At 50.3% G+C, this 19,275-nt stretch overlaps 1 protein-coding gene across 1 annotated transcript in view; it reads left to right on the top strand.

Moving 5' to 3' along the window:
• Window positions 1-19,275, top strand: part of TGME49_261022 (dynein heavy chain family protein) — a gene marked incomplete at its 5' end in the record, with an annotated part of 41,712 nt that extends 22,437 nt beyond the window's left edge. The window contains 21 exons of the mRNA XM_002365214.2: window positions 448-772; window positions 1,262-1,444; window positions 2,699-3,070; window positions 3,948-4,115; window positions 4,467-4,654; window positions 5,515-5,662; window positions 6,131-6,421; window positions 6,936-7,088; window positions 7,391-7,663; window positions 8,452-8,646; window positions 8,899-9,175; window positions 10,100-10,398; window positions 10,922-11,133; window positions 12,159-12,453; window positions 13,336-13,470; window positions 14,264-14,461; window positions 15,187-15,368; window positions 15,835-16,150; window positions 16,703-16,867; window positions 17,685-18,325; window positions 18,736-19,275. Of these exons, the coding sequence (XP_002365255.2) occupies window positions 448-772; window positions 1,262-1,444; window positions 2,699-3,070; window positions 3,948-4,115; window positions 4,467-4,654; window positions 5,515-5,662; window positions 6,131-6,421; window positions 6,936-7,088; window positions 7,391-7,663; window positions 8,452-8,646; window positions 8,899-9,175; window positions 10,100-10,398; window positions 10,922-11,133; window positions 12,159-12,453; window positions 13,336-13,470; window positions 14,264-14,461; window positions 15,187-15,368; window positions 15,835-16,150; window positions 16,703-16,867; window positions 17,685-18,325; window positions 18,736-18,805 (5,086 nt within the window). The 3' untranslated portion in view covers window positions 18,806-19,275. The remainder of the gene's footprint in view (window positions 1-447; window positions 773-1,261; window positions 1,445-2,698; window positions 3,071-3,947; window positions 4,116-4,466; window positions 4,655-5,514; window positions 5,663-6,130; window positions 6,422-6,935; window positions 7,089-7,390; window positions 7,664-8,451; window positions 8,647-8,898; window positions 9,176-10,099; window positions 10,399-10,921; window positions 11,134-12,158; window positions 12,454-13,335; window positions 13,471-14,263; window positions 14,462-15,186; window positions 15,369-15,834; window positions 16,151-16,702; window positions 16,868-17,684; window positions 18,326-18,735) is intronic.

The raw sequence follows: 19,275 nt of genomic DNA, 5'->3' as shown, positions 1-19,275 counted from the left end.
GACGAGAGAAAACACAGAGAGAATCACTGTGGCTGTGAGGGGGTCACAGAACCACGGAGAGAAGCAACGTGATCCACTGATGGCGAAGGAAACGACCAAGGAGAAGAGAACACTGCCAAGACTCCTGAACAAAAATTTAAGCTGAGACACATACAGTTAGTGATAGAATCAATTCTCCGCGTCTTTCCGTGGATAGAGTTTCGTCTGTTTATATCCAAAACTTTATGCAAATCTCTGGCTATCTATATATGTGTGTGCGTGTGTGTTTGTTTCTGTCTATGCTCTGTGAATGGATATATTTGGATGTGCCGTTTTCCATTAGGAGGCCGCTGCTCTTGGTTCCTTTTGTCTGGTCGCATCAGTGGAGGCGCGCGCTTCAGTGGGGGCGCTTCAAGCGTCCAGCAGCAGGCCTAGTGAGTCTCTCCCGTCTCTGCTTGTTTTCTACAGGTACGCCTACATCACACCCAAGACGTTTATTGAGTCGATAAAGCTGTATGGGTCGATGCTTCAAGAGAACATTGATTCTCTGAAAAGCAAGCGCGACCGACTGAGCTCCGGCCTGCGGAAGCTGATCGACACCAGGGAGAAAGTGTCTGCTTTGGAGGACGACTTGAAGGAAAAAACTATCGTCGTCGAGGAGAAAAAAGCCGCAGCAGATGCGTTTGCCGAGCGCGTCGGAGAAGAGAAAGCCAAGATCACCGCAGAGTCCGAAAAAGCGAATTTGGAGGCGCAGACCTGTGCCGATATCCAGCGAAATGTCTCTGAACAGAGGGTAAGAACTCCTGAAGAAGTCTTTCGACAAAAAGGACCGATTCGAGTCAGAACCACAGTGCCGCGCAGGCTTGTGTCGCTGCACATGTCCGGCGGATCTCGATCAGACGCTGAAAGCTTCTGCTTCCATCTCAGAGCAGCGCTCAGCTGTCTGTACACACCGCTGCATAGAAGAGAGGTGGAGCCTGCTGTCAGCCTAGAGAGGCCTTTTCACATGCCGCCCATCAGAAAGACAGACGCAAACGTATAGATACGCATTTGGATGAGTCTGCGGCGAGACGTCAATACGAATGACGAGAGGGAGATATATATGTGCATGCACGGTCTTGAAAGCACTGCTTAAAAACCATCGATGGAGAGATCTGTATGTTCACAGCCCTGTTAACCACGGAGTCCAAGTCGGGGAGTGGGCAGGTATCCGGGAACCGGGTGGACCCGATTTTCGCCTTCCTGTGGACGCGCGTTGTTTCTCGGATGTGCCGCCTCGCAGTCCTCTTGCGAAGAAGACCTTGCGCGCGCGATTCCTCTCGTTCAACAAGCAGAGGCGGCGCTGAACACACTGAATAAGAAAGATTTCCAAGAGGCAAAGTCTCTCAACAAACCCCCACCTGGAGTAGAAGATATCACCACCGCAGTCATGCACCTGCTCGCTGGAGTCGATCCAAACATCGAGGTAACAAACGCCCTGGTGCATACGAGCCTCCCAAAACCTCAAAGGTGATTGTGTGTGAAACGCATGCACTACCAGAACGCTTCTGTGTGTTCAAACACCCAGAGCGACGCCGGGGGACGCGTCTCTTCAACTCTCTCATCCGCAAACATACATATACATGCATATATATATATATATAATATATATAATATATATATATATAATATATAATATATATATATAATATATAATATATATATATATATATATAATATATATATAATATATATTATATATATATATATATATATGCATAGCCAGATATGTATATAGACAAGATGTTATATTGAGCTCATTATGTTTCGCCTGCAGCAACATTGCATAATATGTATATGTATATGTTTAGACTTCAAGCAGGTACAAGCTCTACAAGAATAGTCTGGTTGTCGACCTGAGCATCTGAGTTGATGCTCGTTTAGAAACGGTTTCGATTGTAGCTTCCGGCTAGACGTTGCTCGTCACTCGTAACCTCCCGCCGGGGATCATCAAAAACGTCTCTAGGGTATACGCGGGCGGGAGGGCCACCGCATGCAGCAATGTGCTTTGCTTGCCTGAGATACGTTGCGCCTTGCCATGCGAACGGCGCCCCAAGATGTCGGTGTGAAACAAGATAAAACGCATCTGTCTCAGCGCGCCTCGTGCCTCCGAAAAGTGAGAGACCCCTAAAGATGTATGTTTGTCATCGTGCTGTGTGGGATGGCTTTCCCCATGGATACGCAGTCATCACAACTTCTCCGCGAAGAAAAAGAGAAGCGGTTTCGAGCTTCTTCGATCCGTTTCGTTTCGCGCGGCTCTCGATTACCTCTCGATGCTGCGAATCCTTTCCCCCTGTGTGTTTTCTTCGGTATTCGTCCGGCCGTTGTCTCCTCTCTTGGCAGAGACTTCTCCCTTGTCGTGGTGCCTGCTTGGTCTCTGTGTCTCCTTCCTCTCATTTTTTTGTTCTTGCAACTTTTCCGTGGTGTCGGGCATGTCTCCCCCACTCTGCTGTCTCTGTGGCTTCACGATTGCTGTCTCCTGGACTCGTCCGTTTACGCGAAAATGGAGTTTATCGGCACGCGTTTCTCTCTCTCTCTCTCGTTTCGCGGTTCGCCGGTCCCAGCGAGGTTCCTTCACCTCGGACTCTCACGCCTCTGCGGCGGTGTCGTTCGCGCCGCTGCGGCTGCGCCTCTCTGGCGCGAGGCGTTTCCTGGAGTCCGGAGTCTCCTTTGCCTGCAGGTCGACAAGCAAGGGAAGCTGAGAGACAAGAGTTGGAAGGGCGCCCAGAAGATGATGAACAATCCAGAGAAGTTCCTGCAGACTCTGAAGGACTTCAAACAGGTGATTGACGAGGGCCGTGTGCCAGAAGTGAACTTCAAAGCCGTCGAGCCGCTGCTCGCGCTTCCTCACTTCAACAGAGAAGCCATTCAGAAGAAGTCCACTGCCGCAGCAGGACTTGCAGAGTGGGTCGTCAATATATACCAGTTTTACAAAGTTGTCGACTCTGTCGCTCCCAAGCGACGAGCTCTTGAAGAAGCAACTCAACAGCTGGAGGAGGCGAACGCGAAACTCGCGGTCGTTCAGCAGCTGGTTGCAGAGCTGGAGGAGAAGGTACGTCGTTGGGAACCCAGTGAAGCAGACGTCCTGGGTGTACGCGCCTCACCCTCTCCAGAGGGAAAGACGAATGTGGAGCGAGCAAAGAAACCGAAACGCTTCATGCGGAGAGAGAAGATTCACAGGCACCCCCAGACACAGTACCCGATGGTTCGCACGCGCGTGTGGCTGACCTAGTGAGAGACGGAGTCACAACAAGAGACAGAGAGGAAGCGTTAGGTCGACCCAGAGAGACAAAGACTGCCGATGGAGAGACAACTCGGGGAAGAGAGCGACAGCGCACAAAAGCGCGTGAGGTCTCCATTTAGGCATGTCCGTCAATACATCCGTCTACAAATATCAGTATACATTTATATGTAGATGTATACATATCCATTGCCACATGATGAGGTGAACATCGGTCGATGCATGGCGATATGGATATGGTTATACACAGAAAATGAAAAAAAGAGAGACGTTCCCACACATGCATTTATATATATATATATATATATATGCATATACATTGTGCCGAGACAAGTCGTTTCAATGTATCGTGCGAGATACGTATTTTGCATATATATATATATATATATATATGTAGATTTACGCGCATAGAAACGGTAAAAGGGGATTTCTGTAACAAGACAAGAGGTTGTTTGCGTGAGTCCCCACTGGAGTGGAAGGTCGAAGAAAGAGGTACCCGACGAGTACAGGAAGAATTGGGGGTCGCGACATGTCTGCGGCCTCGTGGGCGGAGACAGCCAAGGGAGGCAGGGAAGGAGTGAAGCGTCGAAACACAGGCTTGAAACGCGTGCAACTGGTCGAGGACGTGCCAGAGCTCCGGCGTCCATTCACCTAGAAATGCGTCTCCCTTTTCTTTCCTTCCCCGTAGCTCGGGAAGCTGGTGGCCGAGTACGACGCTGCGATTTCCGAGAAAAATGCGGTGGAGGCAGAAGCGAACAAATGTCGCACGAAGTTGGACATGGCGCAGAGACTCATGAACGCATTGGGATCTGAGGGGACTCGCTGGCAACAGTCCATCGAAAACTTCAATGAAGAAGTAAATGAATGCTGTTCAACATTCTACACATTCGTCTGCACTACCCCATACGCTTATACACGCACTCACATATATATATATATATATACATATATATGTTACAGATGGATATCTGTAGAGTTAGATACATATTTGTGTCTTGGCGTGGTTCTATACAAAGAAAGGTACCTTTGTCTATGTGTACAAATATCAATATATATATATATATATATATATATATATGTATATATACAAGAATAATAAGCCTCGAGTCATATCCAGGTGTAGGATATGTATCTGTATATGTAAACACAAAGTGAAAGGTTCTACGCATATCGACATGTGTACGTGTGTGCTCCCTTGGATTTTCAGCTTCGAGTGATGGTGGGGGACGTCCTGTTGGCTTCGAGTTTCGTTGCATATGCGGGAGTTTTCACGAAGAAGTATCGCGACTGGTTGAAGACAGAGAAGTTCGTCGAGTTCCTGCGCAGCAAGCAGATCCCGATGAGTGCAGAACCGCACCCTCTGCACCTCCTCACCACGGACGCAGAGATGGCGATGTAAGTTTAGCCAGGACCTCTGGGTGCAAGCGCCGGCGGCCTTCCCAGGCGGAAGGCGCGGCTGGCAAACGGAGACAAGAATGCCCGACTATGCAGTTTCTCGAAACAAAGCGCTCCAAAACACTTCGAACAGTCTGTTCATCCACGTCACGTTTTCCTTGGGGAGAAGCAGGGCAGTGCAAAGGGAAGCGGGAGAGACACTCTGAAGGAAAAGCCAGCGACGTTGAGAGAGTGAAAAAAGGCGAAAAAACGCGGGGAACGGGAACTCCGCAAACGTCTGTGGAAAGGCGTCTGGGCGAAGGAAGCGTCTCTGACTCACCTGGCCCCCGTCCGCGATTCTCTGTCGCCTCATGTCTCTGTTCTCCTCGCGTCGCCGGCAGGTGTGTTTCCATGGCGAGTGCCTTTCAGTTCTCGTTTTACCTCCCTTCGTTCAACGTTCAGCGCGACGCGCCTCAATCACGAACTCACTCTTGCACTGTCTTCACAGAGGAAAGAGCAGTAACCGTCTCAAACAGGCTTCTGCGTTCCTCTCTTCTTCACTGTGCATCTCCACACCAATACATAAAGGAAGGCCTGTGAACATCCGCGCCGGAAGACGTCGCGGCAGACGCAGACACGCGAGTCACAGCACAGAGGCATGTCTCGAGAGGGACTTGGACAGAGTGCAAGGAAATGCATTTACTTGTCTCCATCTATACATATACGTATACATATATATATATATATGCATATACATGTTAGTTTATATACATATGTGTATAAATAGATGCATACATACACGTATTTACGTGTGTATTTCGGTGACGAGAAGCGGACGACGAAGCAGTTGCGGTAGATTTCGTTTGAACCGTTTGTTGTAGGTGGAACAATCAAGGTCTGCCGTCCGACCAAGTTTCTCTGGAAAATGGCGCGATCCTGACGAACTCGCAGCGCTGGTGTCTGCTGGTCGATCCCCAACTTCAAGGCAGCGCTTGGATTAAGAAGCGCGAGCAAAGCAACAATCTCCAAGTGAGTGAATCTTTAAGTCAAAAGAAATGCAAAACAAGGAATCGTGAAATCAGACGATCACACGCGACACCGCGTTTTTCATAGTTCTGTCTGCGATTGCGCTTGCCTCCCGTCTCTTTTTGCGTTGTCTGTGAAACCACGGATACCTAGACATCCTTACACACTTTCATCTACATATTTCCATAGACAGGTCGACGAATAGACAGAGATAGAGAGACAGAGGAATAAATAGAGCAAGAGAGAAACAGAGAGATAGGCAGCTATGCAAGCACATGTAAATGAGTGCGTGGATGCTTGCGAGATTGTGTGGAACTGGAACTTTGGGCTCACGACTTCGTTGACAGTGAATCTTTCGTTCCTCTGGAGAGTGCATGGACTCTGTGAGGCGGGTGGATGGGTGTAGAAACTGCCTGTGATGTGCCTACTGTTCAAGACTCTTTCTTCCCCGGGTCTCGACTTTTTCTGCAGGTGACGCGCCTCCAACATCCGCGGCTGATTCAGACGATGGAAACCGCCATTTCACTCGGATTCAGCGTCTTCCTCGAGAATCTGGAAGAGACAATCGAAGCCGTTCTCGCCCCCGTCGTCGGCCGCCAGACCATCAAGCGAGGGCGATCTCTCAACATCAAACTAGGCGACAAAGAAATTCCGTACAACTCGAACTTTCGCTTATTCTTGCAAACGCCTCTGTCCAATCCTCACTTCCCCCCAGAGATTCAGGCGGAGTGCACCATCATCAACTTCACTGTCACCGAAAAGGTGGGGAGGGAAAAACAAGAAAAAGGTCGTCAACGTAGCACAACCCAGAGGGCGAACAGTCCTTGAATCTTGGGGGGATCTGTGTCTCCTCGGCTGTTGAAAAGATCTTCGCATGATGTCAAGTGGAAGCTCGCGTACCCTCTACAGGGCCAGCGATGCGTCTTCCCTCCGTCGGTCCTGCTCTTCTGTTCTCCCTTGCCTTCCTTTGCTTGTGTCTCTCACTCGTTCGCCTTCTCTCTTTCTCTTTCTCCCGCTCTGTCTCTCCTTCGTTTCCTCTCTCTCTCTCCTTCTCTCTCTCGTGGTGCCAGCCTTCTCCTCCATGGGTGCCATTTCATCTGCTACAGCAATCGGTGAGTTGTCTCTCCCCTTCTCTCCTCTTGTCAGTTGGAGATGTAGTATTTCTTCTGTCTCAAGTGTTGCACAAGCATCTGCTTTCTCTCAGGTACCTTCCGGTGACCTTCCGCGAGACTGTAGCCTGCTTTGTCCTCAATGTCTCTCCTTTCTTCTTCCTCAGGGCCTCGAGGATCAGTTGCTTGCGCTGGCGATTCAGAAAGAGCACCCCCAATTGTCGAAAAAGCGCGTCCTTCTCATTCAACAGCAAAATGAATTTAAAATCACTCTCGCAGAACTTGAGAGCACCCTTCTGGATAAACTGGCAGCAGCTGAAGTGAGACGCGCCTCTCACTCCCGCTCCTGTGTTCAACCACATATTTAGACAGAAGAAGCTCAACATAAACGTTACAACATATCACCATGCAACGGTATATATATATATATCTATGTTTTCACCTGTGTAGACAGATCATGTATGTCCACAGGTGTCACCGTATGGAGTTGGAGTTCTTCAGAACGATGAAGGGATGAACGCAGCCGGGAAGACGCGGTCTGCCTTCTCTTCTGGTCGGCCGGTATCGGTGCGCTCTGCGATGTCGTCAGTTGCCTCTGTGTATGGCCTCTCTGTCTACGTAGGGCGACATTCTGGAAGACACAGAGTTGATTTTGAATCTCGAGAGAACCAAGTCGATTGCGACAGAAGTCTCTGCAAAGGTGTTACTTGCGAAAAAGACAGGAGAGAGACTCGACGCGATTTCCGAACAGTATCGGCCTGTTGCGCGGCGAGGCGCATTGCTCTTTTTTCTTCTTTCTGAACTGTTCAAAATGCATTCGTTTTACGTCTATTCCATGGATGCCTTCGTCGCCGTCATCCACCGAGCCATCGACTCAGTCTCGAAGATCCCTGCGGTGAGTTCTCAGGATTCTCTCTCTCTCTCGCACATCTGTCGCGTTCCACTCGATCTCTCTCCTGTCGGCATCCACGCGGTCTGCAGACTTGCGCGTCGGTACGCAGGCAGGACCTGAGCCGTTGCCCTGCCGTCCTTTTCATCTCTTCGCTTCTCGGTGTCCTCGCCTCATTTCTCTCTGTTCTCCCCGTCGCTTTCGCCATCTGCGTTCCACGACACTCTTCATGGTGTCTCCTCCACGCTCGCTTTACCTCCTCTTCACTTTCTTTGCATCTTCCTCTCCCTTTCGTCGCCTTCCTTTCCTTCTGTTCCGTCTTCAGTTCAACGTCGTTGGGTGCCGCTTCCTCTTGTCTCTGTCACCTGGTTCTCTCTCGTCTTCTTCGCCAACTTTCTCCCCATCGTTCTCGTCTCCGCAGCTCACGCATCCGCCTTCCCTGCTTCCGAGACTTTCAGTCGTGTGCCTCTGCGGCTGCCCCGACTTCGGCAGCTCTGTTTTCTTCTGCTGCATCTGATGACTGTCCGTTGACGTCGGTTTCTTCTCGTAAAAACTGTTTTCTTGTTCCTCGTCTTCCCCGAGTTTTTCCCTCTCTCTCGATGGGTTACATGCGCGTCTTTGCTCCTTCCATATATGAGCCAGCATATATATGCATAAACATACACATACATACATACATGCATACATACATACATATCGAGGCATATATCAATATGTATCAATATGTGTCTACTTTTATCTATCTACATCTGTGTATGCATGCCTTTTCACCGTTCTTCTTCTTGTTTTCTCAGGAAGCCGAAGTTGATCCCGGGGACGTAGACGACACTCTTGCCGCACCCGAGACACTAGCAAAGTCTCAAGAGATTGACTCTGAGACTCGAGCGCAAGAAAAGGGGAAGACAACGAAGAGCGGCGAGGAAGAAGGAGACAGCGAAGAAGGCGACGGAGAGTCTGGCGAAGAGCGAGACGAAAAACAAAGCAACGAGGTCAGGGAGGCTGTGTGTGACAGAAGTCGAAGTATCTGAACCGTGATTCGTTCTTTTCAAGTTCCCTTTCTACCTCGATTGGGCCTCGCAACTTGTGTTGTCGCTCCCGCGGCGACTGTTTCTTTCCTGTACATGTCCCCTCAGAATTTCCTTCTGCTTCGTTTTCAAGCGTGTGTCTCTCGTGCGTTTCAGCAGCTTCTTTCTGCCCAGCGGTTTTCTCCTTGCCGGCTCTCTTCTCTGCTTTTCGCTCAGAGTGAAGATGAAACGCCCCAAGGCGAGATCGAGGCTGGCAGCGACAAAGACGAGAGCGACCAGGCGCCGTCAGAGGCCGAGGAAAAGGTTGTTGCGGAAGAAAACTCCGAAGAAGCTGAAGCGGGGGAAGGCGCCTCGGCGTCTGCGGGAGAGTCGGACGGAAACGAGCAAAGCAGGCCTCCAGAAGCAAACACAGGAAACGGGGAAACCCAAGAAGGCGGTACCCTCGTGCATGCGCCGAGTGTCGATGTCGGTGCACCTGAAGGCAGGACGCCAAGTGAGCCGAAAATGAGAGGGAGACGCAATCGGGGCAAACCATGACAGTCCGGTCATACTTGTAGCTAGCCTCCCTGACCCACTCTGTATAAGAGCGAGATTCACAGCGCTCCATAAACGGCGAATCATCAGAGACAGAAGATCACGGGGAGCTACGAGACACGAAAAGACTTCACTAGTTCGACGAGGACGACTGTCTCTGTCGGCAAATTCTCCCAGCACCGACTCCGCCCTGGTGAGGAGCCGCCAGCGGCGAACGTCCAATATTTACCGTAGCGCACACCGGCTGACGATGAGCGGCACAGGCGAAATTCAGGCGGCCTACGAACTTCGCGTTGCTGGCTAAAGAACAAGCCGCAGTCTCTGAGACTGGGTGATTTCTGAGCGTTTTCTGGGATGGCTATCCTACGAAGTGGAGTGCGAGTTTTGAGAAAATGACAAGAAAACAACAGGCGTCTGCGAGCGCGGCGAGAGTGACAGAGGCCGGGAAGCGATACGAGTCAGAGACATCCCCAGAGCCGCGGAGAACATGCGACTTAGACGCACAGAACGAAGCGCTTTCACCAATCGAGAGAGGGATCGAGACGTCGGCCTCGTGTTCGCTTTCCTGTGAAAAACATCCATTTCCATTTTAAATCTGCTCGCACACAAAATGATCTGGGCCTCCGTTTTTCTTCTTTGTTCATCGGCCCTGTCTCCCCAGCTGGCTTCTCCTCCCAGAGGCAGTCTCTCCCTCTCTGTCTGATGAATTTCGCCTCTCTGTTGCTCCTCCAATTTTCCGCTCGTCCTTTCCTCGTCAGGTTCTCTTTTGCTTCGTTGCCCACTTACATATCTCTGTCTGACTTGAGTCATCCAGCTTCTCCTCTCTATGTGTGTCTGTTACACCTGCTGCTTCTCTCGCCTCCACTCTCTGGCGCTTCGTCAGGTCTCCGTCCTCAGTCGGCAGTGTCTTCTTGCTCGGGCAAGTCGGCGAAGTCCTCGCTATCGACGCGAGAGGCGAACAATAAGGAGACAGCTGAGGCGACGGAGGAAGCGGCAGAAGAAATGACACCAGTCGGAGGAGAGGAAGCAAACGAAGAAGAAGAGTTCCTTCTAGAAGACGTCGACAACCGTGTAGCAACTCTGGTTGATGTCATCACAAAATTCGTTTTCACGTACTGCAACCGGGGTCTCTTCGAGCGACACAAGCTCACCTTCGCGGTTCTCCTTGCACTCCGCATTCTGGTGAGGCCAGCGTTCGTTCACGATTTTAGATTCAGGAAGTCGACAGGAAAGCGAAAAAGGAATGGGCTTTGAATGGCGCATTGCGAGGTTCGCATTCGTGAAGACAGAGAGGAACATGAGAAGAAGACACAGATACAGGTGGAACGACGATGCAGACAGAAACAAAGGGAGATCACAAATTAATAGGAGATATATGTAGACTTCCGCCTGCATGAGAAAATCTACATTTGCTGCGTCTTTCTTCTCTTATTCTTCTCTCGTGTACCCTCTCTCTGTTCCTCTGATGTTTCCCCCTTAGTGTTTTTCTTCCCCTCTTCAGTCTCTCTTCTTATTCCTTTCCTCTACTCACTTCTGTCGTTTCTAAGGTTCAGTATTTCCTCCTGGCACTCCCTTTCTTTCCTGCCATGTTCTGTTTCACTTCACACGCTCTTCGCCTACTGGCTTCTCCCTCTGTTCTGCCTCTTCGCACTTTGCTCTTCTCCACCTGCTACTTTCCTCACCTTCTTCCCCCTTTTCGTCGCAGGTCGACGGCGGCTCGATCGACGACTCGGAGGCGCAGCTCCTGATTTTTTCTCGCGTCGACTCTGCAGCGCCGCAGATGCCCGAAAGCGCGAAAAGCTGGATGACGGAGGTTCAGTGGGGCTCCTGTCGGAGTTTGGAGCAAAGTCCGATCTTCAAAAACAATTCGCTTTCTCTCCTCCAAAACTTCGACCAAGACAGCGCGAGCTGGAAGCGGTACTCCGCCACGAGCCGACTTCTTTTCCCCAGTTCTTGTCGTCAAACCACCTCTAGCAACCCCGGGGATCATCTGCCTCTCTCTCTACCCCACTCTCCATATATATATGTATATATATATATATATAGATAGATGGATAGATAGATAGATAGATAGATACATACATACATACTCTATATATGCATACATAAATGTATAGCTGTTCATATATCTAATCGTATGCATAGACATGCGTGGATATATGTATCTACAAACATGCATGAAATATGAAGATACTTCGAATATATATGTATATTTATATGCATGGATTCGCACATTTGCTCGTTGCCACAGCTACTTCACCAGATACGCAAGGAGGCCTAGGGCGTGCTGTGATCTGGAAAAAAGCCTGTTGTGAAGCACTGAAGTATATCGCTTTCGGCAACTCCGAAAAAGCGCGAAAACGCACCTCCCCAGACGACCGCTTTCTCAATCGTCGTAGCACCTCCTCTGTGTGAACGGTTCTCATGATTAGCCGTCTGCATGACGCGAGTCCACGTGGAGTCTAGAGTCCACCGAGCTTTCTACAGAGAGTGTCGACTCTGGCTAAGCGCGACTCCTTTGCTCCCGCATGTCTGTCGTCTGCGCTCTCGAAATCGAAGCTATGTGCATCTCTCACAGGTTCAGTTGAATGTTCCTTTATTCTATAATGATCGCATTCCAAACACACACTCCTTCTCGCCGTCAGGAGGATCTCAAAGCTCCACAGCCATGTAATCTATTTCGTATGACGGGAGAGACCGCTTCCTCTCTGCCGTCTCGAAGTGTCCGAAGGAGGAACGTCGAACCTCCAGGGCGTTCTCGACAAAAGAGCCGGGGAAAGCGGCAATTGCTTGTGAACGTTGTCTTCTCCAGCTGGCGTCAGCGCCTCCATGTCGTTTCACCGCGTTCGCGTTGAGGCTCCACAGTGTTTTGCTCAGGGCAAGCTTGTTTCCTGGATTTTGGTTTTCTTTGCGCGCGGTCCATTCTTCTGTTCGGCGATCAGGTGGTTTGCAGAAGAGAAAGCCGAGACGGCCGACTTGCCTCGCACCTTTCGCGGACTGTCTCTCTTCCACCGCATTCTTCTTCTGCGGTGTCTCCGCCCCGACCGATTGATTGCGGCGTTGAAGGAGTTCGTGCTGCAGCAGCTAGGTCCTCTCTTCGTCGAACCTCCCCTCTTCAGCATGAAAGACGCTTATCTTGAGTCCGACAGAGACACACCCATTTTCTTCGTCCTCTTCCCTGGAGTCGACCCAACTCCGGCTGTCGAGGACATGGCGAGACGCGTCGGATGCACTGCGGTAACTGAACGCGAAAAAGGCGCTTGTCGACAGAACGCCTCGAACCACAACGCCTACAGAAACGCGCCGCATTCAGGGATTGTGATGGAAATCCGTTTTCCAAAAAATGACAAGTGCCAATAAACAGGACAGCCCTGCATGCTAAGTATATATATATATATATATATATATATATATATATATATGTATATAGTACATATATATATATATATATATAGTACATAGAGATTTATTTGTATATATGTACATACGTATAAAAAACGTATGCAGTGTAAAGTTTAAACGTCATGCAGCTGGGCCCATAGGGATAAGTGTATGTTGTCTGTGTATATATATGTGTATATACTAGTAAATTTTTGGATATGCATGCATGTGTAAATCTTTATATCTGTCGGCGTCGAAATAAGTATACATTTATGTTGATTTCGCTTCGTGGTGAAGGTGTGTGTTTAGACTCTATGTTTTGTTTTCATGTCTTTTTGTCCATAACAGTCGCAGAGAAACAACAGCAGCCTGTGTCTGACTGTGCGAGTGTCACCGTGCCTCCTCACTCGGACCTATAATTCTCTCATAATACACATAAAACGTTGCTGTGGCACACATTTAAATGTATATACAAGTACGTGCATGTCTATATATATATATATATATATGTATATACATAAATATACACATTTTTATATAAAGCTATGCGCATCTGTGTGTGTATGCGTATTTGCGTATCTCTATCTAAGCATGTGGAGATGTACAGACGAGGGAGGAAAAGAATGTGCGTGTGTCTCTGAAGATGTCTATGCGTGTATGTTGGAGAGTTTTTTGGTCGTGCTGGTGTTCTGTGTTTTTGATCTTCTGGACTCCGGCGTCATGTCGCTTCGTTTTCAGGCCAACGGGAAGTTTACAAATATTTCAATGGGTCAGGGACAGGAGACTCTGGCCATCCAGGCCGTTGAGAAAGCTGCAGTCGACGGAGGATGGGTGATGCTCCAGAACGTTCATCTCATGCAAGATTGGCTGCGGGTATACCTTTGACAGAATGTCCGACTTTTCCTCCGCAGGAGTTGTTTTGTCGCGATGCAAAGGACAGTTTTGCCCACTTGCTTCTTCGTGTGACTAGTCGACCTTTTGTTTCTTGTCTCGCCGTTCTTCCTTCCGCGCCTTTCCTCCATGTGTCTCCGGTTAGCCAAGACCGTGCCTTGTTCCGTGCTTCTCTTCCTCGTTTTCTCTGCCTACAGGTAAAGAATCTTTTCTGTCTTTTGACTTCTTCTTTGTCAAGCGAAGCGTCGCCTTCTGTCTCACGTCGATCTGCTCTCTCCGTATCTCGCGACATGTCGCAGCCTTCGCCTGTCTGTTCTCCGATCTCTCACGTTCACATCGAAAGCGTTTTGTGATTTCCACACGAGCAGTGTTGCGCGGCATGAGTGGCGGCGATTGGAGCTCTGTGAGACGGTTCAGACTTGCTTCTTTTTGTCGCCATTCGTGTGAGTTCCCATTTTTCGTTCCGGTCGTTCACCTGAAGAATGAACTTCTACCTCGCTCGCTGCTTGCCTAACTCGATGAGACCTCACCTCTGTCCTCTGGATCTTCTTTCTCTCCGGCAGACTCGACACCTCACGCAATTCGAATGCAAAGATAAGCGAGAGAGCTTCCGCGTTGCTGTAGCTGAATGTTTGGGTATTTTAGATCCGTTGTGTTCTCTGCTTCTCTTGAAAGCAACCGCATGTCACCCTCGTTTACGAACATGCGATGACGCGGCCCGCAGTCGTCATCCTTTCCCTCCGGCAACTCCGCGGTGTCCTGAGCTTGTTTCCAGATCTTACAGCGCACTCTGGAGCAAGTCGCTGAGAATGGCCACAAGAATTTTCGCTGCGTGATCTCGTCAGAGCCTCCTCCTCTCCCCGATATGAAAATCATTCCCGAGCGAACTCTGCAGAGAAGTATCAAGGTTGCTGACGAGGCTCCTCAGGATCTGAAGGCGAATCTGCGACGCGCCTTTGGGCTCTTCTCCGCGGTACGTTGATGTTCCTTTCTTCTGCATGCTCAACACTCTGCTGGTCGCGGCCTCGCGCCTCTCTAAAAAAACTGCCGGACGCGAAACGGGCGTCTCAGGAAGGAGACGAGCGGAGAAGCTTGAGCGCGAATGCCCGTTTTGAAGAAAAGAGGCTTTCAGAAGATACGTTCTCCAAAACGAACGCTCTGACGGCGAAAGCTACTCTTTTCGGGCCAAGGGAGACAGTGCAGAGTGCAGCGAGGGGGGATGTGACTGATGACAACAAGATACGTGTACAGAAGGAGATGAAGAAGTGGAGAGAGAGTAACAGACGCAAGTCGAATAAAAGGATAACAAAGACAGAAGACGGGAGACAGACAAGTCACTTGGAGAGAAGGACAAGAGAGAGGGCATGGACGGTATCGATGGCCAAATCTTTGCTTGACACTCCAGAAACCGACGTCGGGAGATCCTTCTCCGTGCGGTCTATGTACGTATCTATCACACTTCATACATATGTGTATCCACATATGTATGTATATTTATATATATTTATATATATTTATATATATGTATATATATATGTATGTATATATATATATATATGTTTGTATGTGTATGGTGTTGGGGACTGGGACTGTGCGTGTTTTGATGGCGCTTTCAGTGTCCTTTGGATCGCCAGAAGTCGTCTTACTTGAGGTCGCATGAGTTGCGTCTTGTGTGTTGTTTTTTCTCGCTTTCTGCAGGAGCGTCTCGAATCTTGTGCAAAGAGCAAAGAGTTCAAAGGTCTCGTTTTCAACCTTTGTTTTTTCCACGCTGTGATTCTTGGGAGAAAGAAGTTCGGTTCGTTGGGGTGGAGTAAAGTCTACTCGTTCAACGACGGAGATCTGAACATTAGCGGCAACGTCTTGAGGAATTTCCTCGACAAGTGAGTTCTTCCGATGTCTCTTTTTCTCGTCCTTCCAGTTCGCGAAAAGGACCCGGCTCTCTCGTGTGTTCTCTTGCGAGGTAACTCTGGAAATCTCGGACTCGCGCCTTTGCAAAGGTCCATGCATCTCCTCGTTCTTCCCGGCCTGGCTACCGGTTTCCGCTCTTATGTACGGCTTCCGGTTTCCGCTCTTATGTACCTCAAGAATGCATGCGTTCGTCACATGCTCCCCAGACAGTGTGGCTGCATGCAGAGAAAACGAAGTCGCTTCCCTAGAAGAAGCTCTCCTGTCTGTTCGTGACAAACACCAGACGAGAACGAGAACCGTTGGCCACCAGATGGTTTGTCCACAGATCGCACAGATCGTCAATTCTCATGTGTCTCTGTCTGTGCGTCTCGATCTGCATGTTCTTCTTTCGCTGTCTTTCCTCGCCTCTCCTCGCCTTCTCCCTCGTTCTTGCTCCAGAAGCAGTGCGGTGCCCTACGACGACATTCGATATATTTTCGGCGAAATCATGTACGGAGGTCACATCACGGACGCGTTCGATCGACGAACCACCCAGACGTATCTGGAGACCTTGATTGTGCCGGAGGCGCTAATGGGCATGAGTCTCGCCTCCAATTTCAAGAGTCCGGATCCGACGAAGTTCGACCATGCTGCGTACAGCAAGTACATCGAGGAGAAGACTCCCGCGGAAACGCCGCAGGTGTTCGGTCTGCATCCAAACGCAGAAATTCGCTGTTTGAGTGCACAGGCCGAGTCGCTTTTTGCCAGCATCCAGGTATGTCCCTCTTGTCTCCCGCGGTTTGCGACCGGAGCTCTGCCCTTTCTCAGAGGCTCACGAAACTCCATCGTCAGGACGCCTCCGCATGTTCTCCTCGAGTGTGCACAGTTTCGTCTCCTGAACGTCCAACATGTAGACTCAGCTGAACTCCGCAAGCGAAACATTTCTCTCTCCTGCCTTCCTTGTTCTCCACACCGCCACCCGGCGTTTAGCCTGTAGCGCGAGGACCCGCGCAGCGGTGAGCTTCGACTGTCGCTGCTTCTTCCTGCAGAAGAGGAAGAGAGTCTCGTTCGAAGTGTCTTGTGCCGCCTGTCGCTCAAAAAAAGTCTCTCCTCTCCGCAACTCGCACAGGTCGATCGCGTCTCTGTGGGGTCGAGGGTCGAACCAGATCTGAAATGCTAGACTTCGGAGTTACGTTTTCCGCCTCGGCCTCTCCGAGGAAACATGCCGACGTCTCTCCTGCCGAACGGCTGTTACGCAAAGGACTCTGAATTCCAGTTTTCCACATGCAGTGCTTCAGAATGTCCCGCTCCTCGTTGTCTCCTTCAGAGCGTCCTCGGCTCCGCAGGCGGACCGCAGAGAGGCTGGAGAAAAGAGGACATTCTGAAAGCTACTGTTTCTCAGCTGCTCGCAAAAATGCCTCACCCGTTCGATCTTCCCAGCATCAAAACGCGAATCCGCGACTTCCACCCTTTTGTCGTGGTCTGCCTCCAGGTAGGCGAGAGAATGCTCTCAGTCGACTTCACGTTCGAAGTCCCGTGTTCAGTGAAACCTGCTAGGCATCGACGCTCTCTCTGTGGTCGGCGCGACTCGCGCCAGTGTTCACATGCACAAAACCGTCGAATCCGGAATTTCAAGCGGTAGACAACGGACTATTTGACTTGACCTGGAGTGTTCAGGAGACGAATCCAGGACAAGAATGAAGGACGTCGTTCGGTGCTATCAAATGCATTTGCCCGACCTCTTTGTTCCTCCATCCTCGCCGAGTTCTCGTTGTTCGTTTACCAAGGCGAGGGGCTTCCTCGAGCCTTCCATCTTGTTTTATCTCTCTCCTCCTCTCGCATCTTTCTGTCGGTTCTCGCCTCAGCATGTTAGATCATTGAGGGTACTTCACATCGCGGTCACATTTAAGCGTGATCAATGGATTACGGCTACCAGTCGAAACATTAGCGAGAAAACCACGACTCCTCAGAAGCGGGGATGGCCAGTGGTCTCTCACCTCCCTCTCTCTCCTTTCCACCCTCACGGCGCTTCTTTCTCCCGTCTCTCTCTCTCTCGCGTCTTGCTCTTCCTTCTCTCCTTTTGATTTCCCTCTTTTCGCACTTTCTCTCCCCCTAGTTTCTTGCTGTCGGTACGTGCTTTGCTCATATTGTCCCTGCTTTTTCCCCTAACTTGGTTTCGGCTTTCTCTCTGGTTTTTTCGACTCCTTCGACCCTGCATTGAGCCTATCAACAACGCCCAGTTCGCGTTGTTGTTTCTGCAACACTCACCACGAGGCGCTTCCAGCGTTTTCCTTCGTCCTTCTGTCCAGGAAGTGGAGAGGATGAACACACTGTTGAGTGAAGTCCACGCGTCTCTGGAGGAACTGGAGAAGGGCATCTCTGGCCAGCTGAATATGACTGAGGCGATGGAGCAGTTCTCGAACGCGCTCTTTGCGCAGCGCGTCCCAGAAACGTGGACGAAAGTGTCTTACCTTTCCAACAAGACGCTCGCGCCGTGGGTCGCGGATTTGCTGGAGCGCGTGAAGCAGCTGGAGAGCTGGACTGCGGAGCTGCAGCTGCTTCCCTCTCTCTGGATTGCTGGACTCTTCAATCCCATGTCTTTCCTCACGGCGATCATGCAGGTGCGCGCGCGGTCGGACAATCTTCCTCTTGACGACATGTGCCTCCGGTGGTCGGTCTCCTCGATCCAGAACGCGAAAGAAGTCGCAGCACCCCCCGACGCGGGGGTGTACATACACGGCCTCCTCCTGGAAGGAGCTGCGTGGGAAGACGGGAAAGGCACCGAAGGAAACATCGTGGAGGCGCGGCCCAAAGAACTTTTCTGTCCCCTCCCCGTCATCAACGTGACTGCAATCCCCGCGAAAGAGTTCACTTGGGAAAACATGTACGAATGCCCCGTCTACATCACCGCACAAAGAGGCCCGAGCTTCATCTGCACTGCGAATCTACGGTAAGCGGCAACGTCCTGCGGGAGGCAGACGCGCACGTCTCCGGTGTACGTACACCTGAAAACAAACACCTGCCCACACAACAAGAGGAGAAGCGAGAGGGGGAGAAATCCGTGACCAGACAACAGGAAAAACTAAACGGAATCGAGAAGCAGCAGAGCACACAACGATGTCTGCTTCTAGCAATGTAGAGTGATGATAGGCAGATAGAGCGGTACATAAAGAAGGAGAGAAACAGATCGACGAGCACGGTCTCGAGAGACAGAGAGACCGATCTAGAGGCCCAGAGAGCGTCGAGTACGAAACGTACACTGAAAACCGCCTTAAGAGCGCAAATGAATGGTAGACAGAGCGTGACGCCGCTGGCCAGCTCAGCGGAAACCAGTGGACAAGATCTTTTTCTCTCCTTCAGGATGGACATGGACGACAAGCCTGAACGATGGATTCTGGCGGGCGTTGCCATGCTGATGGCAGAAGAGTGAAGAACCGGAATCTCGCGAAAACGGACTTTTGTGTTTCTTGTCAAGGCAAAAACGCCTTCGCTGTTGAGGTGCATGCGACCTCATCCATCGTCATCTCTTCCTTTTAAACGCTTGTTCCGGGTGGCGTCTCAGTCGAGTGCGTATCTTTACGTCACGCTGTGCACACAGGTCGTCTGGATCACTTTCTTATGAACGGTTAGCTTGCGGCTCCATTGCTCTCCGCGGGGTGTACAGACAGTGTGTTCCCTATCTGTTCAATGAACACAGTGTAAGTATAAACAGCAGAGCTACTCTGTTCACGAACGCGAGACGAGTAGCTTCTTTGTTTGTTGATCTCCTTCAACTACACGGTTGCCTAGTTCCCTTCTTTGACTGAGACTGAAAGAACACCGGATACACTCTGGCAACGTCCCGAGGACGGAACGTCCGGTGTTTGGAGTAGTGCACTTCTCTCCTGAACAGGTCGAGAG

The sequence above is a fragment of the Toxoplasma gondii genome, chromosome VIIb (genome assembly GCF_000006565.2).
Source record: "Toxoplasma gondii ME49 chromosome VIIb, whole genome shotgun sequence".
NCBI lineage: Eukaryota > Apicomplexa > Conoidasida > Eucoccidiorida > Sarcocystidae > Toxoplasma > Toxoplasma gondii.
Note: the sequence above shows the minus strand (reverse complement) of the source record. Positions and strands in the feature narration are given on the sequence as shown.